The following is a 23,895-nucleotide window of genomic DNA, read 5'->3' as shown; positions in this document are numbered from 1 at the left end:
AGAGATTGAGGATTAAAATGTATATTTACAAATTTAATAAATAGATTGTTTGAGTAGAAAAATTTACTAAAATTATGAGAAATAAATTAAGCTAAATGAAATATGTCAAAAATAAAGGTGTTAAGCACTTAAAAACAATAAACAATTAACAATAGTAAAAGGCAATTTCGGAGTTTTGAGATTCATATTTAAGTTATTTTAGAATTTTGATATGTTAGCCAAACATATGATAATTATGAGTTTTAAGGAGATTAATTCTTAAATTCTTTCGAGTAAGACAAAGAGTACCTTGATTAATTAAATTCTACTTTTGTGGAGTTTAAAATTAACCAAGACTCGTTAGCTACATGCATCCAGCAATTACTTTGTGGCTTGTGCAATGCATTGCTTTGCCTTCTTTCTGTATAATTTTCTTCATGGAAATAAAATTAATATTATCATCCAATTATTCAAATTTATTTTTTCAAAAAAAGAGTTTACCTTCTTGAATCGCTTCGATGAGAAACTACTTGTGTTGATAAATAATCCAAAATATCTAATTCAATCCATTCAATATATATATACATATATAATAACTCATAATTTAAAATAATCTTAAGTTCAAACGACTTAAATCTGAATGATTTTTGCCCACTTGATTTCCTTGTGGTTGAAAAGTTATGATTTTTACGGAAATTAATTAATCAATTAATATAGCATGGTATTAAAATAAAAATAAGCAACCAATAAGTTGTTGGATCGGTGACATGCAGGTGGTTTCAGGCAAACTTTACCTATAAAGTTAGGGATTTAAATCTTGAGTCATTTTTATTGGAAAGATATTACTTGAATGCCACACTTGGCTGGAGGGTGGGAACGCCATTGTATTTTTAAAAATTTTAAAGAGAAATGACTTGAGAAATTAAGTTAAAATTTTTCAATCGAATTTGAAAAGCATGATTTGTGAATAAATTATTAAGTTTTATTCTTTATAATTCAAAAAAAAAATATATTTTTTTATGAATGCGTAGTGTTTTGAATCTATTTTGTAATTTGCACAACGAACACGCCCACATATGCTAATTTTCATAAAGATTTATGCTGGACTTGTGTTATTTTAATATCATTCAATCCTTTTCCCCTTTTCTAATCTCTTCAGAGATTCCATTTTCTTCTTTTTAAAATTGAAAATATCCTGATTCTTTTTGTCTATGGAAAGAGGATACGAAAGGAACATAAGGTGATTAATGGGGTGGCGGTGAGTATAGAAGTAGATGCAAAAATGCTTTTGCCTTTTTCTATTCCAATATAGCATGCATGGCAATATGATTTTTAAGCTGATTTCTCCATTTATTAGGAAAAGCATAAATAGATTCTTAACAGAGGAAATTTTCTTTTAAGGTGCGTTTGGAATTTACAATGGCGATAGATAGGTTCTTCCTGTCTTTTTTAATCAATTTTAATGAGATGCTCTCCTTTCTAAATAATAATAATAATAATAATAATAAAATATTTATTCCATAAGATACATTAAGTAAGCTTCTTACCATTTTCACCATATTAAAAAAATAAATAAATAACGAGCCTTATTATAGGGTATTAAAATTATTTTCAAAACTGTAAAATTATAAATTTAATTTTCAATTATAGTCGATTATTTAAAAAAAAAAAAAAAACACTGCTCACAAATTTTGGAATTTCAAAACGTGAGGGAAAGAAGAGCATTGATGTAGTATATATTGGGAGGCTTTGGATGGAACTAAATCATAGCGTCCGAGAAAGCACTTGCACTTGCAATCACTGAAATGGCGATCATGGCAATTCGTGGTATTTCTGACCATGGAGGAGCTCACACTGGTTGCAATCGTTCGATTCTGACAAAGACGGCCGGATTAGCAAAGAAGAGCTCGCGGATGCTGTCCATGCCAACGGAGGATGGTTTGCAAGATGGAAAGGCCAGAGAGGGATGCAGTCTGCTGATTCCAACGGCAATGTCTTTGTTGATGGGAATGAAATCAATAATCTTATAGGGTTTGCACAAAAGCACTTAGGCATCAAGATTATAAGCTTGTAGAGATGTAGTTTGCTCTCAGTCCCTAGTCACTGTGAATTGCACTTGAGCCTTTCCATTGATGTTGCTACTTCATTGAAAATAAATTGGAACATATATATGCCATTTCTTTTATGATATGCACTTCTGTGTTTTCTTCCTTTCAGGGTTGAAATCAATGTGATTAACAGGGCTGGTTAGGCCACACCCAATGAGCTCATTGGACATTCACTAAGCAAAACTTAATTTAAACAACAGGAGTCTGGGACACACAAAATGACAAGAGGATGGTACAGAGAATTTACCATTAAATTGCACAACGCTAGAAAAATAAACACCGCACAGATATGCTCCGCGCAAAATTTCATGGTGGAATTTACTGTATAAGCATCACACACATTCTGTGAAGGCCCAACAATAGGCAACTCAATTCAGGAAATTCAAGAAAGTATTAAAATTTGGCTTGTTTAGTTGGCCATTATACTTAACTTTTTGGGAAGTAAAGGCTCTTAATTTCTTCACTTCCCATGAAGTAATTTACTTATCCCAACCTAGTTAAATTACTTCCAAAGACGTGAACTTTTCAGGAAGTAAGTCATTTGTATCAACAAAGGTCTAAGAATTTTTCCAGACGAACTGCATATGAAGCCAGAATCAATAACAAGGAATGACAATGCATTTCATGCTGAGGATTATACATTAATGTTTTCCAGGGATGCCTCCTTCCCATGAGAAAAGCTTACATTCATGGGACTGAAGGTATGCTCTATCCAATATCGTGCATATAACTGTTTCTGATGCAAGATAAACGTATAATGAATTCAATTTTTTGTGCATTATCTTCCATGAACTCCTTTTGGGCCATCAACAGATACAGCCAGGCTAGAACTAACAAAGCGTGGTGAGACTTCTGCCGTAGCTCTTGGCCACATGAAACCTGTAATTTGCCAGCACAATGCATCATTGAATATAAAACATAGGACTATAGTCTCTCATCAAGCCATAGTAGTTTAAAATGTGACCAAGTCATTTTTAGTCTTCAACACAGAGTGCAAACTCCTTATAATGTCAAGATGGTCCCTGTTATGAAGAATGGTCTTAACCAAATTTGTGCAATTCAGTTCCTCAAAATCTTTTGAAATGAGTCCTATATCGACAGCGTGCAGTTTGAAGAATAAATCCAAATAATAAATCAAATGAAACCCAAAGTTGAATCTTGAGTTCTTGTAAAACAAAATAAAGCCAAAAGTCAGGAATACCTGAGTAGTGCCATAACAAGCATGGCCAAAACCAGTTTATATCAGTATTCCGGGGTTTAAGCAATTGTCTCCAGTTGACACCAATCAAATATCGACAACAGGAGGAGGTAATTTCCAGAAATTCCATGAATTAAAATCCTCCTGTTTCAAATGAAGGAAAAAAGGGCAGAAAAACCAGTCACTCCACAGAAATAATTTAAGGAAAGGTTAACACACGTAAATGTTGCTTAAGCTAACCAACTTAAGCATAGAGTGAAAAAGGGGAACAGAAGTAAACCTGCTCAGATGATGTCATGGCTGGGAACATGTCATGCACAAGATCATGAAGCGAAGTATATGATTTTGTGTCAACACGGCGGTTCACAGCAACCTCACCCTAAAAATGTAAACCATCAGAAAGAAACTCTGACAATAAAGGTACTACCAAAGCATTTTAAAAAGCTTCTTTTAAAGCACAAAGGCCTTGACTTACCCTGGGATTGATGATGAAGATTTTTCCCTTCGGGATTCCAACCTTAAGGTAGCTAATCTCATCTGTATCTCTATTACCAAAACCAGCATAGAAAGGATTGCAATCTGAAGGAAACAACGCCTTAATATCCTGATATTGAGAATAAGAAAGTATTAGAACCTAACTTCTTGATAGATATACAGATGACTTCATGTGTACCAGTACAAATAATTCTTAGAAGTTATATAGGACTCATAGGATGTTAACTATCACAGCTTATCTGTCTCTCTCTAGATAAAGTATAGCATCTCAAAGATAATATTTTGCACTTCTGGAAAGAGGTCCTGTAAAATCTAGGTCTCCTCACTTTAACAGCTGAAAAAAAGACCAAGGTACTTTCCAAAGCATTTTTATCAAATGGGTGGGGAGGGGGGTGGGGTGTGGGGGGAAGGGGGAGAGAGAGAGAGAGAGAGAGAGAGAGAGAGAGAGAGAGTGTGGAGAGACTTAGTTACTTTAGTTTAGTTACTCTGTTTAGTTACTCTTTAGTTAGAAAGCTAACTTATTTTCCAGCTGGCATTCTCGTATAAATAGACTCTTCTCTCATTAGTTTCAAAATGAATAAGAATGCTTCAATTCATTTTACATGTTTTTCTCTGTTTCCTCACATGGTATCAGTGCAGGAAAAACAGATCTGAGATCTGAAGTGGTTATTTTCAAGTTTTTGGTTCTTGATTCTTTTAGTTTTGTGGAACATCTTCTTGATTGTTGATTCAGCTATGGAAGAAAACAACCGATCAGATTGCAGCTAGGGTTCTTGTACGAGGAAGGAATCCAATTGCCGGAAGGAATGCGATGATGAATTTGAGTGTTGGTACTGGTCCAATGAGTTTACACAGCTCAAATAACCCAGGTATGATTCTGGTTTCAGCTCCTTTGATTAGTAACAATTACCGTTCTTGGAATAGAGCTATGAAGATTGCTTTGGGTGGCAAGCAAAAATTAGGGTTTATAGATGGAACTGTCAAAGTTCCCGAAGAGGATTCTGGTGAACACGACATATAGAGAAAGTGTGATTTCATGGTAACTTCTTGGATTATGAATTCAATATCCAAAGAATTAGCCGAGGCTTTCATCTACACTACGTCTGCGAAGGAGTTATGGGATAAAATTGGAGAAAGGTATGGGCAGAGTAATGGTCCACTTATATTTCAGATTCAGGGGAAAATTGCTTCAATGGTTCAAGATAACATGTCTGTGTCTGTGTATTTTACCAAGTTAAAGAAGTTGTGGGATGAGCTTGCTAGTATAGATCCATAGCCTGTTTGTACATGTGGTGCTGCAAAGGAAATCACAGAAATTGCTAACAAAGGGAAATTGATGCAGTTTTTTATGGGGTTAAATGACAGCTATGAACAATCAAGAAACCAGATTTTATTGTCAGATTCTTTGCCGTCTGTTGATAAGGCGTATTCAATGATTCTCAAAGTAGAGTCACACAGGCAAATGGTTAATTCTTACACTAAATCAGTTGAGTCAATAGCTTTGCAAGCACAGTCACAGGGTTATAGGAAAGACCAGAGAAAGAATGATAAAAGAAAGCGTCATTGCAACTATTCTAATCAGGATGGGCATGTGAAGGATACTTGTTTCAAGTTAAATGGTTATCCGGATTGGTGTAAAGGTAGAAGGAATTCACAGGGCACTAATTCTGCTAGCATTACTTCTGTTGGTTCTCAACAACTGCAGCAACTGAAGTCTACTCCTCAAAATGCACATAATAGATTTGTAACAGCTTATGTGGCAGAAACTCCTCTTGAAAGGGAAGTATCAGCTAGTACTGATAGGATTGAGGAAATAAGTGCCTTGCTGGGTAACTTACAGCAGGAAGTGCAGCACTCTTTGAAAGGAAAAAGCTCTGTTGTAGCATCTGCTGTTTCTCAACATCTTTCACCAGGGCAATTTAATTCTCATTTTGTTGGCATTTCTGCTCTTTCTAGTGTTAATTGTGTTTATACATATTTGGATCATGTCTGGATCATTGACACAGGGGGCCACTGATCACATGACCCCCAATTCTACATTTTTTTCAAAACTTACTAATGTTGTTGTTCCAATTTCAGTACATTTACTAAATGGTAGTTGCTCTCAAGTAACTAAAACTGGAAATGTTTGTCTTTCACCTTCCCTGACCTTGTTTGATGCCTTATTTGTTCCTGATTTTCATTATAACTTTTTTTCTGTTCCCAAATTGCTTTCTACAGTTCAAATGTCTATCTTCTTCACTGCTGCTTATTGTTTCTTTCAGGACCTGAGGACTGATACAATAGTGGCAGTGGGAAAAGTGGTTCAAGGCCTCTATACATTGGATCATTCTAGTTTTTTGCCTTCAATGATAGCTAAATGTTTGTCTGAAACTTCAATTGTACCTTCCGTTGCCTCTCAAAATGGCTCTAATACAAATTTGCATTCTTGCCAACTCACTCAATTAGATTACTCCATGTTACATGCTAGATTGGGACATGCTTCTATTAATAAAATTAGACACCTTACTGGTTTTCGTTTTCTAATTCAGATATTTTAATTTGCCCTTTAGCTAAGCTTCATAGATTGCCATTTGTTGACAGTAAATCTCATTCTTCTTTTCCTTTTGCCTTATTGCACATTGATGTGTGGAGACCCTATAGGGTTCAATCTGTCACAGGGGCTCATTATTTTTTAACTATAATTGATGATTGTAGTCGAGCCACTTGGACTTATATGATGCAGTCCAAGAGTCAAACATTTCACACATTGAGACAATTTATTCAATATGTAGCAACTCAATTTCATACCTCTATTCTAGTCATAAGAAATGACAATGGTAGTGAATTTGTTAACAAGGCTTGCAAAGATTTTTTTTGCCATGAAAGGTATTGTTCATCAGTTAACCTGTCCATATACTCCACAGCAAAATGAAATAGTGGAGAGGAAACATCGGCACCTTTTAGACACTGCAAGGGCCTTCAAAATTCAAGCCCATCTTGATACACTTGTATTATATAGATATTTTTAAGCATATTTGTATATTATTTCACAGCATTTAGATAAGTAATCTCATGCATAATCATTAATTTCATCAACTTTTGTAAATTCCATTGTCAAACTCTAAATTCCATATTTTCTGCATCATTTCAGGTGTTTGAATAAAGTTCCAAGACATAGGAGTGCAGAAGTGCTACTGATACACTTTACACGAGTCGTGTAAGCAATGCCACAGACCCGTGTAACCTACTGCTAGGGGAAAACTAAAAGAGCCAAGGAAAAAAACTCAGTACACGGGCCGTGTACAGAGACCCGTGTAAACCATGGAGACCCGTGTAAGTCTCTGCCTAGCCAGGATTAAGGATCTCTCTGTAAAGCAAAAGAACACAGGTCGTGTAATTGGACTCGTGTAACCAGCAATGCCCTGTATAATCTTCTGTACCAATACGATATGCAGTCTGCAAAGCTCTAGTAAGTTACACGGCCCTGGGCCGTGTAGTGACACACAGGCCATGTATTAGCCAACGACCACTTTCCTGATTTGGCTCCAGCTCCAGTCTTGACAAAGAGAAGAGACTTTTAATACTTCTGGAACTCTGAAAACCTAATCCTAGGCACTGAATATAAATAGAAGCAGCAGAAAGCAGAAAAGAGGGGGGATCCAGAGCCGAACAATAACACCTTCATCATTTTCTCACAACCGCCAAGAAGAGTAGTGTATCAGTATCAAGGAGGAGCCTTCAGCTGAAGTTCTACAATATCAAAGCTGCAGATTCTTTTCAGTTCTTTTGTTCTATTTCTTTAAGCGAACTTTTATTGTTCTTTTATTTTATTTTTATTATGTTTGCTGAACTCATCATGAGTGAGTAATTTTCATATTCTGGGATTAGGAGAATAACGCTTGTAATCATTATTATGGACAAATATTGAGTTTTATTTATTAGATTTGAGATTTGTTCTTTGATTTAATTTCTTGCGATCTTAATGCATGCTATGTGTTGGTACCCACTTAGTATTGATTATAGATATTAATTGAAGAACTGAAAAGTGAAGATTAATATTAGACAATCAAGATTTTGAACCTAGAAAATCTTACATAAAGATAGGCTGGTAACCTTTGTGGATTTTCATAATTAATCATAGGTTTTAAAGAGTTTTTATTAGAACCGATCACCTACGAAAGTAAGATTTAGCTCTAATTAAGACACTCCTTAGGTGCCTTGAGAGAGGACCTAGGGTACTTTAGGATTAATTTCCATCAAGGCAAACGATTCTCAATCCAATAAATAGACAAGATTACATCCATAATAAGGTTAAAGTGTGAAATCCTAATTCTGGAATTATTTCAAAATAGATTATTCCATTTTTAATTCATTACCCTTTTTATTCCTAGTATTCAAAATAGACAAATTTCACTCCCCCATTTTATTCGATAGCCTAGACAGCTAAAATCGCTGTGTAGTCTGGTACTTACTAGTTAAATTCCTCGTAAGACGATACTCTACTCACTACTTTATTAATTGTTAGCGATCCATGCACTTGCGATGTTGAAATACCAGCAAACACGTCTTCCCGACAACTTTTGGTCTGAGTGTGTTTTAGCTGCTACATATGTTATCAACAGGTTACCAATCAAAAAGTTAAATTGGAAAACCCTTTATGAGATGCTTTACAACACCAAACCATCTTATGCTCATGGGTTATTCTCTTACTCAAAAAGGTTACAAGTTGTATGACTTGGATTCTCAGTCTTTCTTTGTTAGTAGAGATGTTCTTTTTTATGAACATGTTTTTCCTTTTCAGTCCATTCGTACCATTGATTCTTCTGCTCTTCCACTTCCTGTATGTTATGGAAAGTCAATCACTATATTATTTCTCTGTATATTTTGTATTCTGTATTCCTATTTAGGATTTCTTATTTAGGATTTCTTCCTAATTAGTAGAACACAATTATAGGAATCAATTGTATATATATACCCATGTACAGATTAATTGAAATCAATGAGAATCATCTCTTTCTACATGGTATCAGAGCAGGTCATCAATCTAGGGTGACTATTTGTTCTCACTACCCAGCTCAGGAGAGACTTTGGCCACCGACCGGCCGTTTCAACCCCGATCAACATCGCCGGCGTCGTCTCAACCCCCTCATTCCACCATTGTGTGCTGTTGCCTGATCCAGTATAACCATTAAAGGACTTCTGAGATTTGGCTCTCAGATCCTATTTCGGTATTTGCTTGATTTGTGATTTTGGGTTATTTTGCTGCTATAAGCACTTTGGATTAGCGTTTCGGTTAGTTTTCTTTGTCTCAACAAATGGCAGACAATAAGAATGTTATTTCTGATGTGATTCCGGTGATGACTAAGATCATGGAACACAAACTTAATGGTTCGAATTACCTGGAGTGGAGTAAGACTGTTAGGGTTTATTTGCGTAGCATTGATAAGAATGATCACCTTACTAAAGATCCACCCACTGATGATACACGACAAACTTGGCTAAGGGAGGATGCTCGGTTGTTTTTGCAGCTTCGAAACTCGATTCATAGTGAGGTAATTAGTTTAATTAATCACTGTGAATTTGTTAAGGAATTGATGGATTACTTAGATTTTCTGTATTCTGGTAAAGGGAATATCTCCCGTATTTATGATGTTTGTAAGGCATTCTACCGTGCTGAAAAAGATGATAAGTCTCTCACGGCTTATTTTATGGATTTTAAACGGCTATATGAGGAACTTAATGTATTGTTGCCTTTTAGTCCTGATGTGAAAGTTCAGCAGGCCCAACGGGAGCAACTGGCTGTTATGAGTTTTCTTGCAGGCCTTCCTTTAGAGTATGAGACTGCTAAATCTCATTCTCTCCTGTTCTGAGATTTCCTCTTTGCATGAAACGTTCCACGGGTCCTTCGTACAGAAAGTACTCAATCTTCACAGCCTGCCAGTAGTGCTCTTATTAGCCGTAATCCAAATGGACAACAGGGTAATAGAAGAGAAAGTAGAGGAGGAATTACAGGCAACAGAAGTAATCAGCGTAATGGAGAGGCTAGTTCTAATCAGGACTCAAGAGGAGTCATTTGTTATTATTGCCATGAGCCTGGCCATACAAAATATAATTGTCCGCAACTTCAGAGAAAAAATCAGCGATCACAGATGGCAAATATGGCGTGAGAGAATTCTCTGATATCTTCCTCTGAGAAAACTATTTTGGTATCTGCAGAGGATTTTGCACAATTTTTCCAGTATCAGGCATCTTTAAAGCCTACCAGTTCTCCTGTCACTGCGATCGCTGAGTCAGGTAAATCCACTACATGCCTTGTGTCTTCTTCATCCAAATGGGTTATTGATTACAGTGCATGATCACATGACAGTAATTCTAGTCTTCTATCTTCTTTCAGTCTAATCTCACTTCATCTCATCATTACTTTAGCCGATGGTTCTACTTCTTGTGTCATGTGTTCGAATCTGCGAACCCGACTTCCAATTTCTTTGTCATCTATTTTGTATCTACCAAAATTCTCTTTTAATCTACTTTATATTAGTAAACTTACTCATACCTTAAATTATTCTGTTTCCTTTTTTCCTGATCGATTTGTTTGAGGATCTTACGACGGGCGATTATTGGTAGAGGGCGCGAGTCAGGTGGTCTCTACATTCTGGAAAATCATGTACCGCGGTCGCTTGTTTGCTCCAGTACCTTAACACCTCTTGAAACTCATTGTAGATTGGGTCATCCTTCTTTGTCTACCATGAAGAAGCTGTGTCCTCAATTTCAGTCTTTATCAGTACTAGAATGTGAGTCGTGTCAGTTTGCAAAACATCATCGTTTGCCTTCTGTGTCTAGAGTCAATAAACGGGCTTCATCTCCTTTTGAGTTAGTTCATTCTGATGTTTGGGGTCCTTGTTCTGTTACATCTAAAACTGGATTTCGTTATTTTGTTACTTTTGTTGATGATTACTCTCGTGTTACCTGGTTATATTTAATGAAGAATCGTTCTGAGTTATTTTCTATCTTTTGTGCCTTTTGTAATGAAATTAAAACTCAATTTAATATTTCTGTGCGCATATTAAGAAGTGACAATGCCAAAGAATACTTTTCAGCACAATTTCAGCATTTTATGACACAAAATGGCATTCTTCATTAGTCTTCCTGTGTGGATACCCCATCCCAAAATGGCGTGGCCGAAAGAAAAAATCGTCATCTTCTTGAGGTAACTCGTGCTCTTCTTTTTCAGATGAAAGTACCTAAACACTTTTGGGCGGATGCAGTTTCTACGGCATGTTTTTTTATCAATCGTATGCCGTCTTCTGTCCTTAATGGGGATATTCCTTATACTACTTTGTTTTCTACAAAATCTTTGTTCCCTATTGAACCCCGTATTTTTTATTGTACCTGTTTTGTGCGTGATGTTCGTCCACAGGTTACTAAATTGGATCCAAAATCTCTCAAATGTGTCTTCCTTGGGTACTCCCGGCTCCAAAAAGGGTACCGTTGTTTCTCTCCTACTCTTAATCGTTATCTTATTTCTGTAGATGTCACATTTTTTGAGTCCACTCCATTTTTTCCTCCATCATCTGTGTATGAGAGTCAGGGGGAGGAGGATGATCTCTTAATATATACTGTCCAACCAATGTCTAGTCCTCTCCCACAGCCTGTTCCTTCTGTCTCTAGACCTACTCGACCTCCCGTTGTTCATGTTTATTTTAGGAGATTGGAGATTCCCGACTCAGATCCTCCACCAGCTACTTCGTTGGGAGATCCTGTACCTCATACTGATCATGATTCTAATCTAGACTTACCCATTGCTCTTCGTAAAGGTAAACGTTTATGTACTTACCCTATCTCTTCTTTTGTTTCTTATAATCAATTGTCTTCTTGTTCTCGGTGTTTTGTTACTTCTTTAGACTCTGTTCCTATCCCTAATACTGTTGATGAGGCACTGTCTCATCCTGGCTGGTGTGATGCTATGAAAGAGGAAATGGAGGCTTTAGATGCTAATGGTACATGGGAACTATTGCCTTTGCCCACTGGTAAGAAAGCTATTGGTTGCAAATGGGTATATACAGTAAAGGTAAATCCTGATGGTTCTGTGGCTAGGTTAAAAGCACGCCTTGTAGCAAAAGGATATGCTCAGACATATGGGGTTGATTACTCTGATACTTTTTCTCCTGTAGCTAAACTTACTTCTATTCGCTTGTTTATCTCTTTAGCAGCTACATATGATTGGCCCCTGCATCAATTGGATATCAAGAATGCTTTCCTTCATGGTGATCTTCAGGAGGAGGTGTATATGGAGCAACCACCTGGGTTTGTTGCTCAGGGGGAGTTGGGTAAAGTTTGTAGGCTTCGGAAGTCTCTTTATGGCTTGAAACAAAGTCCTAGGGCATGGTTTGGGAGATTCAGTGAAGCAGTACAGGAATTTGGTATGCAAAAGAGTAAGTGTGATCACTCAGTATTTTATAGGCAATCTGAGGCTGGTCTAATTCTCTTGGTAGTCTATGTGGATGACATTGTCATCACTGGGAGTGACTCTGCAGGTATTTCATCTCTTAAAACCTTCCTCCAAACTCGCCTGGACCAAAGACTTGGGATTGTTAAAGTATTTCTTGGGTATCGAAGTTATGAGAAGTAAAAAGGGTATTTTCTTGTCTCAAAGAAAATATGTCCTCGATCTATTGACAGAGACAGGAAAATTAGGTGCTAAGCCTTGTAGCGCACCAATGACTCCAACTTTACAATTGTTAGCAGGGGATAGTGAGTTGTTTGAAGATCCAGAGAGATACAGGAGATTGGTAGGAAAATTGAACTACCTTACAGTCACTCATCCTGACATTGCTTATGCCGTTAGTGTGGTAAGTCAGTTTATGTCTTCCCCAACTGTTGCTCATTGGGAAGCCTTGGAATAAATCTTGTGTTATCTGAAGGGCGCTCCAAGAAAAAGTTTGCTATATGGTAATCATAGGCATTTGAATGTTGAATGTTTTTCAAATGCCGACTGGGCTGGATCTAAGGTTGACAGAAGGTCAACTACTGGATATTGCGTTTTTATTGGAGGAAATTTGGTATCTTGGAGAAGCAAGAAGCAGAGTGTAGTTTCTCGATCTAGTGCTGAATTCGAATACAGAGCCATGGCACAATCAGTATGTGAAGTAATGTGGATACTTCAATTGCTAGATGAGACAGGTTTTAAGACCTCCTTGCCTACGAAATTATGGTGTGATAATCAAGCTGCTCTTCATATTGCTTCTAATCCGGTGTTTCATGAGCGGACCAAACATATTGAGATTGATTGTCACTTTATTCGTGAAAAGATTCAACAACAGATCATCTCAACAGGACACATCAAAACTGGAGAGCAGTTAGGAGATATTTTCACAAAAGCTCTGAATGGAGCTAGGATTGACTACATTTGTAACAAGTTGGGCATGATTAACATCTATGCTCCAACTTGAGGGGGAGTGTTATGGAAAGTCAATCACTATGTTATGGAAAGTCAATCACTATATTATTTCTCTGTATATTTTGTATTATGTATTCCTATTTAGGATTTCTTATTTAGGATTTCTTCCTAATTAGTAGAACACAATTATAGGAATCAATTGTATATATATACCCATGTACAGATTAATTGAAATCAATGAGAATCATCTCTTTCTACACTGTACAAGATTTTCCTTCTCTCTCTTCCAAATTATTTTTCTAGTTCAGATGTTGAGTCTCTATTCCATCGCCTTCTCTTCTAACTTCCACACCTAGTTCTTTGCCTTCCACTTCTATCATTCCTATGTCACAACCTATTCTCCGAAAATCTAGTAGGCAAATTTCTAAACCTACTTGGTTGAATGATTTTGTGGAGATGGCTATAACACATTCTTCTACTGCTGCATCAATCCACTTAGGTATTTCTTCCTTTATTTCTTTTACACCTTATTTAGCCTTTGTTCACAATGTGTCAACTGTTTTTGAGCCCATCCACATATGTGCAAGCTGCGGCTAATGCTAGATGGGTGGAAGCTATGCAACAAGAATTACTTGCCTTGGAAAAAAACTAGACCTGGGAACTTACTTCTTGACCTAAGGGTAAGAAGCCAATTGGTTCAAAATGGGTTTATAAGGTGAAATATAAGCCTTCTAGTGAGGTGATAGATTCAAAGCAAGGTTGTTGGCAAAGGGATATAATCAGATTGAGGGTATTGATTACAAGGACAGGTTTTCTCCAGTAGCAAAAATGGGTACAGTAAGACTTTTTATTGCTTTAGCTACTGCTAAGCAATGGCCCATATTTCAACTTGATATAAATAATGCTTTTTTGCATGGATTCTTAAATGAAGAAGTCTATATGCTGCCACGTCAAGGGTATGATAAGGCTTTACCTAGTCAAGTTTTCTTGCTTAAGAGGTCTCTCTATGGTCTCAAACAAGCTTCTCGACAATGGAATATTGAGTTTACTCATTTCCTTACTTCATTGGGTTTCGTTCAATCACAACATGATCATTGCTTGTTTATCCGTGCTACCACCACTGTATTTTTGGCCTTGCTTTATATGTTGATGATGATAACATCACTGGAACTTCTGTTGATGCCATTAATGCTGTTAAACATTCTCTTCATGAGAAATTCACAATTAAGGATTTAGGTTCACTCAAGTATTTTTTGGGGCTTGAGGTAGCCAGATTTGATATTGGTACTGTTGTTAGCCAAAGAAAGTTCATCTTAGATCTCATTGCAGAAACTGGCATGTCTATGGCAAAGTCTGTCAATAATCCTTTCCCTACGGGTTTTCATCTCTCTGTTGATTCTGGTGATCTTTTGCCAGATCCTAATCAATTTCGCTTGCTCATTGGGCGTTTATTGTATATTAATCTCACAAGGCCTAACATAAGCTGTGTAGTCCAGCATCTCAGCCAATTCATGACTGCACCTAGAAAGCCGCATTGGGTAGCAGCTCTTCATGTTGTCAAGTACCTCAAATCATGTCCTTCTAAGGGCTTATTTTTTCCTGTAGATAACTCTTTGCAGCTCACTGCTTTTTGTGATGCGGATTGGGCCTCTTGTGCCTTCAGCAGGAAGTCTCTCACTGGTTATTGCATCTTTCTTGGAGGTGCTCTTGCATCTTGGAAAACAAAGATGCAAGCCACAGTGTCTAAATCATCTGCTGAGGCAGAATATAGAGCAATGGCAGCCATTGTTTGTGAGCTTTTGTGGATTTCCTACATTTTGTATGATTTTCATGTGTCACTTAAGCTTCCCATATCCTTATGCCTTGCATATTGCTAGCAATCCTGTTTTCCATGAGCGTACTAAACATCTGGATATTGATTGTCACATAGTTCGTGAACAATTACAAAGAGGCTTCATTCATCCGGCACATGTTTCTTCTTCTGAGCAATTTGCTAATGTCTTCACCAAGCCTTTGTCTTCTCCAGCTCATTCTTACTTAATTTCCAAGTTGTCTCTCGTGGACATTCTTCCACCAGATCCAACTTGAGGGGGGGCTGTAGAGAGACTCAGTCACTTTAGTTTAGTCAGTCTGTTTAGTTACTCTTTAGTTACTCTTTAGTTAGACAGCTAACTTATTTTCCAGCTTGCATTCCTGTATAAATAGACTCTTCTCTCGTTAGTTTCAAAATGAATAAGAATGCTTCAATTCATTTTACATTTTTTTCTCTGTTTCCTCACAGAGAGTACTAAAATTGCAGTGACTTGTATAATTTTCATGGAATATCAAAAAATACAAAATTATCTATCAGAAGAAACAAATCTTAGATATGAAAGTGATTAATAAAACAGCTTGGGCATCAGCTTTGAGAACTTTAGAATATGTGAAGACAGAATTGAACAGAGGAAAACTAACCTCTAAGCATGCAATCTTGAATTCATGAGGAGCCCTTCTAATAACTGACAAAATAGAAAGGATGTTAATGCAGAAATTATAACTAAGAAAGACAATTGTCACCACAAAATTCAGCTAGTGCTCAAAACCTTCATCAAAATTTTATTATTAGGAATTGCACAGCAGAGGAAGCCTTAGGCATGCATTTTACAGGCAAAGAACTGGAAACCAAGAGAACAAATGACACAGATGCAAAGCACAGGCAAAGAAGTAATATCTGCAAGAACCACAGAAAATATACTAGTTACCTTCACGGAATAAAGAAGGAAAAAGACCGTCAGGGGATATAACTACAGGACCATCTGGTAAAGCCTTTCCATTCTGCAAATAAGAGAACACACCTCTGTTTGAGAATAAAATTGGACAAACATAAAATTTAAACTTTCTTATATCTTGAGTTCTAAGCTTCAAATACTAAGTAAAGCATCTATTCACCTGCTTAAGGTTGACTAGGAATTGTCTAGTGTGATAGGCTTGAGATATTGCACGAGCACTTAGAAAAAGCAATTGATACCCATTTTCCTGTAATAAATGAGAAAACTTTTTGAATACATATATGATTCAACAACATTATCACCGGTCATAAGTCAAGTTATACACAACATATAAATAATATTAGCATTTTAAAATTCCCAATGACAGAAATCAAAGATTTCCAAGCACAAGATTACATCTCTGCACGATGATGATTCCATGCTAATAAATATATTTCAGGGCCAAAAGAGGGCCTCCAATTTGGAATATATGGAACCCAACAAGAAAATAATTTCTTATTTGAAGTCATGAATGTAAAGATGGTACATCAAGCATTGCCCCAAAATATGAACGCTCACATAGATTCTAATCCAAACACGCAAAATCAGAAGCAACAGACCTTAATAGCTGAAAATAAAGGTGCAACGCCTGTTTGTGACCAATCCATCCCAACTAAAGGCATGAACTGACCAAGAACATCTGATCTGTGATAACAATGTCAAGAAAAGGAGTCAGATATGTTCAGGAGAAACCCCAGATTTCAGGAAACCAAAAGCTAAGAAAAATAACTAAATCATAAAACATTCAAGGGGGGTGGTGGGGTTATAAATATAATGCAACTTGACGCCAATACCAAGAGAGCAAATGTAAAAAGGATAACGCAAAGAAGATAAAGTTTCTAAAATAGATATTATGAAGTTCTAGAGGACCACAATTCAGATAAATAGAAATTCAAAGAGAAAAGATTAGTAAATTATGTTGTTTTCATGCAACATGCATAACAGAGGAAGGAATGACCTCATGAAAAAGTATAAGGATGTAGTAATAAAAATAAAATAAAATAGAAGCCTTAAAGCTCCGGATCCTATCACTTATATCCACAAAATAAATGAGCAATACGTAAATGTAGGCAGCAAAAATCATTACCGTAAGTTATTGTATCACATCAATAATGGTTTTAAAACTGTGCAAATTTTAGAATCATAAACTCCTGCTAGACCGATATTGTGAGTTTCAACATTCCTATTTTGGAACATCTTTACTTTTCAGGCATGCCCACTCAGTTTGAATGATATTGGGTTTAAGACAAGGTCTAACACCTATCAACAGATTGTGACAAACACTTAACATGCTGCTTAGTCAGTGGATAATTGATAAATATAACTATACATTTCCAGTTTACAATTATTAGAACATTTATATAAGAAGTACAATATTTAGGATGGAGTTCACACATTCAGCTTTGCCAATTCATCTTGCAGTAACATGCAAGACTGACAACTGTGAAATTTCAACTTACAATCATTTTAAAATCCAAAAGATTTAGGAATACTTATTGCAATAAAAAAAAAGCTCAGAAAACCTACTTTGTTATCGTCCCATCAACATCTGAGATCACTATGCGAGTGTTCCATTTCCACAAATAAATTCTAGCATCCACCTGTTGACCAAGATAATATTAAGTAATCATTCAAAAAATTAAGCTGAAAAAAAATAAGTGCAAAAGAAAATTAAAAAACAAAAACAGAGAAAAGGAAATAATATACAGAAAATCTCATCTACAAGGGAAAAAAGGTAATATTTTTTAAGCAATAAAAGCAATGATGAATAACCTTCTGCCTTCCCAGCATTGCAGTGGAGAATGTGAATGTTACTGTATTACTCCCTTCCTTCAGATTCAAGGATGCCAACTCTTCAGATGTTGGGGTAATCGCCCTTACCATCTTTTTGGAGACCTTTGTCTTAACAGCATTTCTATCATAATCCATATCAATGTTGCTATCTGAAGCTTTCTCAGCATCAGAACTCCTGGCATCAGTAATAGTTGACTGCGTGGTCTTCCTAGATCTTGATCTTCTAAAAGTGAAAGGCCAGAGTTTCCAGCTTCCACCAGTTGTAACAATGGCTTCTGATAGATCCCCTACAAGAGATTTCTCAACTTGGTCAACTGGGATCATGCCCTCTGGTTCAAATATGTTTTCACTACCAAATGCAACTATTCCTAAAACAATAGGAGCAGCTGCAATTCTAACAATAAGCCTATCATTCTTCACAACTTCAGGACCTATAGAAGTTAATTTTTCTATGTCCAGCTTTTCAGCATCAAATGCTTGAGAAGCAGCTTCAGTTCCCATTCCTTCATACAACAAGTGTTTGCAAAGAGATATCTCTGCGTACAGCACCATGAGTGTGACTTTCTACAGATTGCTATATAAGGAGCATATTAAAAAATAAACTGATTCTCCACTTTGATTTAATCACAATTCATATGAAGAAGCCAAAAATTTAGAGATGGTATAATTTTGAATCTTAAAATAAATAATTCCTATGAGAAGGAAATGTCAAAAAGGTTGTTACAAATTGAAAACAATAAATATTCTGAATGCAGCAGCATCATGTTTCATGTTTTAGACACGCTTTCATTTCATTACATTTTTGTCTAATCAACTTGAAGTTAAAACAAGCCCAGAAAATAAAGATAGCATAATAAAACCAAATATCCACATAGTCTTACCAACAGCAGGATTGGCAACACTATTTTTTATATCTTCTGGATTATGAGAATCTTTCCTATTTGAGAGCTCTGGTGATGATTGGCTTTCCTTGTCTGTGTCTGAATTTATACAGCATGACTCATCCTTGTTTTGCAATTTCCATTCCAAGGGTTTGGAACCTGAGTCCAGTGAATGGCTTAAAGGACGATGGAGGTCCTCTGTACCCATATTGTCACTGCAAGACCACATATCGGGTAATGATTCTGCCAACCACCCAACTTTCATATGAGCAGTGTTATGAAGGTTAGGAATAGAAATGGGACTTGATGCTCCCTTTGAATTTTCCATCAGGGTTTCAACATCAGCCAATTGATTCTTTTGGAAAAAGCTGTCTTGAGAAGAAAAGGATTTATCATTTCTACTGAGAGGCTTATTCACTTCGTTAGTGCACTCAGTAGAAAATGAGGGATTATTTTCTTCAACTACAACATCTGAAAAATTCAAATTTTCACGAGTTTCTCTGTGTTTGAAGTTATCAAGATCACTGAAAATGAATTGTTCCTCCTCTGAATTCTCTGATACTGGAACACTAACTGCTTTTTCCAGGTCACAATCACCATGAAGTTGTTCTAAACCACTCACTGATTTCAAGGAAGGTCGCAGCTCATCTCTGGCAATTTGATACGCAATATTTCTCCCATTTTCAAATTGACAAACTGATATGGTAAAATTGGAAATGGAGCTAATGCTCTTTGAATCTGCTTCAGTCAAATCAAGTATAGGGTCCACAGTGATCATTTGAGCATGGGATTTTGGCACTGCCAATGGAACTTCAAAATTCACCACATCACAGCCACATACCGAAGGAGGAGATGGATTTGTTAGTTGAGGGTAATTATCACAAGACTTGGTGAATACTGTCTCCAATTCTATTTCCTCAGCTTGCTCAGTAACTGTATCCTGAATGAAACTTTGAGTCAACAGAATCAGAAATTATCAATGCATGGCAATTAAAGAAATGGATCTATCCATGGGGCAGCCCTACACTATAGTTGCCACCCTCCCCCAAAAATAAACTTTTTAAAATTTTACTTCTTACACATATATGAAGAATTATATGGCCCCCAAATTTTCTTAAATGGCAACCCAAAGCTGAATATGCATGAGCATGAGCCTGGCTCAAGCTCTTGACACATTGGTTATTCCCCTAGACACAGCTAGCCAAGGTTGAGACTATCAAGTCGAACAAGAACTTAGGACCATGTCAACCACCCAAGCTTCATTCCTAAACTTCAATATTTTTTTTAATTTTTCTCTAACTAAATACCATCAGGCAGATGGTATTCTTGAGCATCATATAAGAAAATGGAAATTTGTGGGGGAAAAAAAAAAAAAGAGCAACATCAACAATTTTGTGAAGGCAATAAATTAACATTGGACCTATTGGCAACTAAAACTGCCAAAAGCCACATGTGACGCAGCTCAAAGGACCTCACTTGACACATTGATGTTCATTTTTTACGAAGAGAAATACAGGCTTCTGCTTTTTTCCAATAAGAAATAAATCTCACATACATTAAGACAATTGTGATGCTTTGGCTCCACCAGATCCTCCACAAGAGAACATCACTTGAATATTTTCAAGAATCAGATTGCCCTAACAATGTATCACTGCACTCAAGACTAACAGATGCACCAGTTATGAGCTAGGTTCACAAGCCCAAAAGCTGAACCATAACTAGGATTCAGCTAAAAGAGCTCAGGGTTCAAATTTCAATGTATAGTTGCGCTTTGGATGGTGCTTCTCACAAACAGTAAACTGGCAGGTCAGTTTATTCACAGCCATAGGTATGACGCCTAATTGTGTTTAAAAGTTCCTCTTTCCCTCACCTTCATGTATCTTTATTCATTGAATAAGGTGTAATTACTCTTTCTTTTTCCTTTTTCAAAACTTTAAAGAAAATGTTTTTCAAAAAGTCTGGATTATTCATAAGTAATTTTTCAAGTAATATACAGCTAGAAAATGTACCTCAGGTAGTAATTCGGTTGTCACATGCAAAGTTTCAGCACAAATGTTAACATCCCCAGGTCCACCACTAGTGAGACACAGTGTTTCCTCAGTTTGTTCTTTTGAACCATCCAACCCTACTAGTGAGTTCTCAGATTTCTCGCAGTAAATGAAGGATTGAGTTCCATTGGATCCACTCTCCTCAGAAATGCCAAAACCTGCTAATGCAACGTTTCTTTCATCAGATACACATTCTTGATCAAACTTCTTGCTGGGAAATGTTCCGAACACATCCACGATTTGTGAATGTGAACAAGAAAAATCAGAGATTACACCCTCAGAATTGTCATCTTGATCAGCGTTCTGTAAACCAGGTTCATTGGTGTTTCTTGCTATTGAAGATATTTCTTCCAATTTTTCTTCCAAAGCACTTTCATCTAACATCAAAGCCTCAACAATTTGTTCAGTGGCACCTGAACTTGACATTCCTACACTAATTTCCTCAACAGAAAATTTCCTGTTCTCAAAGCCAGAGTGGGAACTGTTGCCCATTTGCACATTACAACAACCTGTTTCCTCAGAAAACACATAATGGCCCACACTGGCTTCAGTGGCATCCTGCACAGATGAGCCAACCTGGCTTTGTCCATCATTGGTCAGCCTCTCTCTGTCCCCTTTACCATCAGTTGTATCTAAAGCAGAAAACTGTGAAGCATTTTCTTTCACGGACTTACTAGTGGTAAGATTAGTTGACCACTTCACATCCAAGAGGTTGGCTGCAATCTCTGCACGATCCAATGAACTTATCCTTACCACACCAGCACCATCATTATTACTTCCATCTTGATAACCATCTTCTTTCATTGGCCTCCTTCCAAAAACAAGACCAAATATCCTTGACCGGCGGGAATTAGTCCTAGCAACATTCTTCTCTTTATTTCCATCAATCTGACCACATGAATTTAACTTATTACCATCAAAATCACAGCTACTGGACTTCATTGGCCTCCTGCTATTCTGAGATTGCTCATCTGTCTCATCACTAGAAGATGATGAAACAGATTCCCCTTCATCTCCTTCTTCCTCCCTGAGAAAGTAAGCTTCTCCTCTCTGATCAAGATACATGTGCAAATTTGCATTTATTCCATTAACACTAATGTTAACCACCTTCTCTGTCGCCTTCAATACCCCTTGAAACTTCCCAAACCGAACATACCAAGGCGAGGATTTAAAGCTACCATCTGGCTGCTCCACCACAATGATATCCACAGCCCCACCAAAAGGGTGAAAGGGGCCCGAGACAGTGTAAACCCCTCTGGTTATAAGCCTCCCTACGGTATACATATTATGACACTCGGATTCCTCAGATCACCCAACGCACAAATTCTCAAAATTCTATCATAACTTAAGAACCCAAGCCACGAACCCCACAAGATTGCGAGGCTCTATTAGTATAAACCTCAAACCTGTGAATTCGACACGCTCCTAACCCTCCCAGTATCTCCAAAACTGCAATTCTGATAGAAACCAGATCAAAAATCCAAAATCACATCGCAGTTTGATTATCCAATTAATGACTCCTCAAAATACCAAAGCTTTCTTTTGCGCGGAACGACAAACAAAAATCAGATGAAGATAGAAAAGGCCTTCTAAAGCATCAAAACAAAAATTAAAAGGACACCCACCAAACTCATATAAGTTGCCAATACCCAGCAGGTCAAATTAAGATACAAATGAGAGAAACATATCAAACAGATACGAAAGCAGCTAAAAAACTAGTCATACAGACACATAAAAAGGGAAAGCCAGAAAGCCCCATATCCAAATAGAAGCAATAAGAGAGAAGAGTAGTTGGTGCAATAAAAGCATATTCGTTTTAAAATTATTCGAATGTGCCAAACTGTAATAATCATTAAATACCAACATAAATATACAAGGCTTTTTAATTATTTCATTGTTATATACTATTACTGAAAACTAATGAAAATGGAAAAAAAAATATTAATGAAAAGTAGAGAGATTAAGGCAAGGCCATGAAACTGACCCGGAGAAGTGAAAAAGAAAAAAGGCCAGAGGGGTCTCCTGATCTCTACAGATTCGAAAAAGGGAAAGATCAAGAGAGAATTTTTCTTTTCTCCTTTTTTTACCTTGGAAATGTCGAGCGATTGAGAGAGAGAGAGAGAGAGAGAGAGATGATGATCGTTGTTGACACGCAAGCATGGACGTTTAGTGAGTTTTTTTGGAGAGGGTGGCGCATTTTTTAATTTATATAAGGGCCACTTTTGCTCATATTCTGGACCCTTTCTCTTTCGGTTGCTGCGCTTGGCATTTGCATTGCAGGGTTTTGGATTTTGGACAGACGCCAAGCCTCTGTTCTTTCCTCTTCTGTTCTGTTCTTTAACGGACACTGTTTACAGTAGAAGATGACACATGCCACCTTCCAAGCTCCAAACCTCTATATTTTGATTTAGTAGAGGCTCAATGAATATAGTTTATTTTCATTTTCTACATTTTTTCAAAAATAGAGAAAATCTAATTAATAAATAAAATTATTATACCTTTATTAAATAGATAGACGAAATGATAAAAAAAAATAATAATGATTATACTCAATAATAGAAGGTTTGAAAAAGTCAATATATTTGCGGCTAAAAAAAGTAATAATAGGGACTGGAAATGTGATGAAAAATTCTCTAATCATTAATCAATAATGTTAAAAAAAAAATTCATATATCATGTTTTATGAAATGGTATAATACTTCCAAATCACATGACGATATTTTGGCAATAAGAGATGATAAGTTAAAATAAACGTGGTATTTTGGGCCCCATGATGTGACGCGTGTACGCAGATCTAATGCCAGTACTACACTTTTCACCTTTTTGTGCCAATTAGGTAATTTAATCGTCTGCTTTAAGTTTTATGAGTTTGTAAAAAATACTATTTTTATCCCACTGTATAATTTATAATTATTATTTTAGGTTTCTATTAAATCATAAAAAAAAGAGTATTTAACAAATTTGAAGGTTTTAATTTAATTATCAGTTAATAATAAAAAAAATTCCGCAGCAAAAATTGACTTGAGTGCATTATACACACGATTTGTTTGAATTTTAAGCAATTAATAATAAGAAAAAGGAATGTCAAATATCTTATCAGTTAAGAAATGGAATGTTTTTAAAGGGGACGAGATAATATATTATTCAAAAGATGTGCAAATTGAACATGAAATTATTATTATTGTTATTTTTTAATTGGATATTAA

The 23,895-nt window shown here is 36.4% G+C and overlaps 2 protein-coding genes and 1 long non-coding RNA gene across 4 annotated transcripts; 2 read left to right on the top strand and 1 right to left on the bottom strand.

The window, feature by feature from the left end:
- Positions 1 to 2,687: 2,687 nt before the first annotated feature.
- Positions 2,688 to 22,820, bottom strand: LOC110664357 (uncharacterized). 2 transcript variants are annotated; one of them, XM_021824001.2, is made up of 13 exons: positions 22,674 to 22,820; positions 20,651 to 22,138; positions 18,642 to 19,581; positions 17,740 to 18,047; positions 17,494 to 17,567; positions 16,527 to 16,611; positions 16,088 to 16,174; positions 15,901 to 15,973; positions 15,614 to 15,657; positions 3,761 to 3,889; positions 3,566 to 3,664; positions 3,289 to 3,429; positions 2,688 to 2,966 (listed from the first exon to the last, which is right to left on the bottom strand). In XM_021824001.2, the coding sequence occupies exons 2-12, from the start codon at positions 21,971 to 21,973 to the stop codon at positions 3,373 to 3,375; spliced, it is 3,219 nt and encodes a 1,072-aa protein (XP_021679693.2). In that variant the 5' UTR covers positions 21,974 to 22,138; positions 22,674 to 22,820; the 3' UTR covers positions 2,688 to 2,966; positions 3,289 to 3,372. The 2 variants fall into 2 exon arrangements, with proteins under 2 accessions (XP_021679693.2, XP_021679692.2); XM_021824000.2 differs by having other exon boundaries at positions 20,651 to 22,146; positions 22,674 to 22,806.
- Positions 4,512 to 7,724, top strand: LOC131171292 (uncharacterized). The gene is made up of 2 exons (XR_009141923.1): positions 4,512 to 4,649; positions 6,045 to 7,724. It is a non-coding gene; the product is annotated as an uncharacterized LOC131171292 (long non-coding RNA).
- Positions 4,643 to 7,724, top strand: LOC110664358 (uncharacterized). Its single transcript, XM_021824002.2, has 2 exons — positions 4,643 to 6,141; positions 6,914 to 7,724. Exon 1 carries the CDS (start codon positions 5,117 to 5,119, stop codon positions 5,795 to 5,797), a length of 681 nt encoding a protein of 226 aa, XP_021679694.2. The 5' UTR covers positions 4,643 to 5,116; the 3' UTR covers positions 5,798 to 6,141; positions 6,914 to 7,724.
- Positions 22,821 to 23,895: the final 1,075 nt, after the last annotated feature.

This window comes from Hevea brasiliensis, chromosome 12 (genome assembly GCF_030052815.1).
Source record: "Hevea brasiliensis isolate MT/VB/25A 57/8 chromosome 12, ASM3005281v1, whole genome shotgun sequence".
Classification (NCBI taxonomy): Eukaryota; Viridiplantae; Streptophyta; class Magnoliopsida; order Malpighiales; family Euphorbiaceae; genus Hevea; species Hevea brasiliensis.
This window is presented reverse-complemented; position numbering and strand designations above follow the sequence as displayed.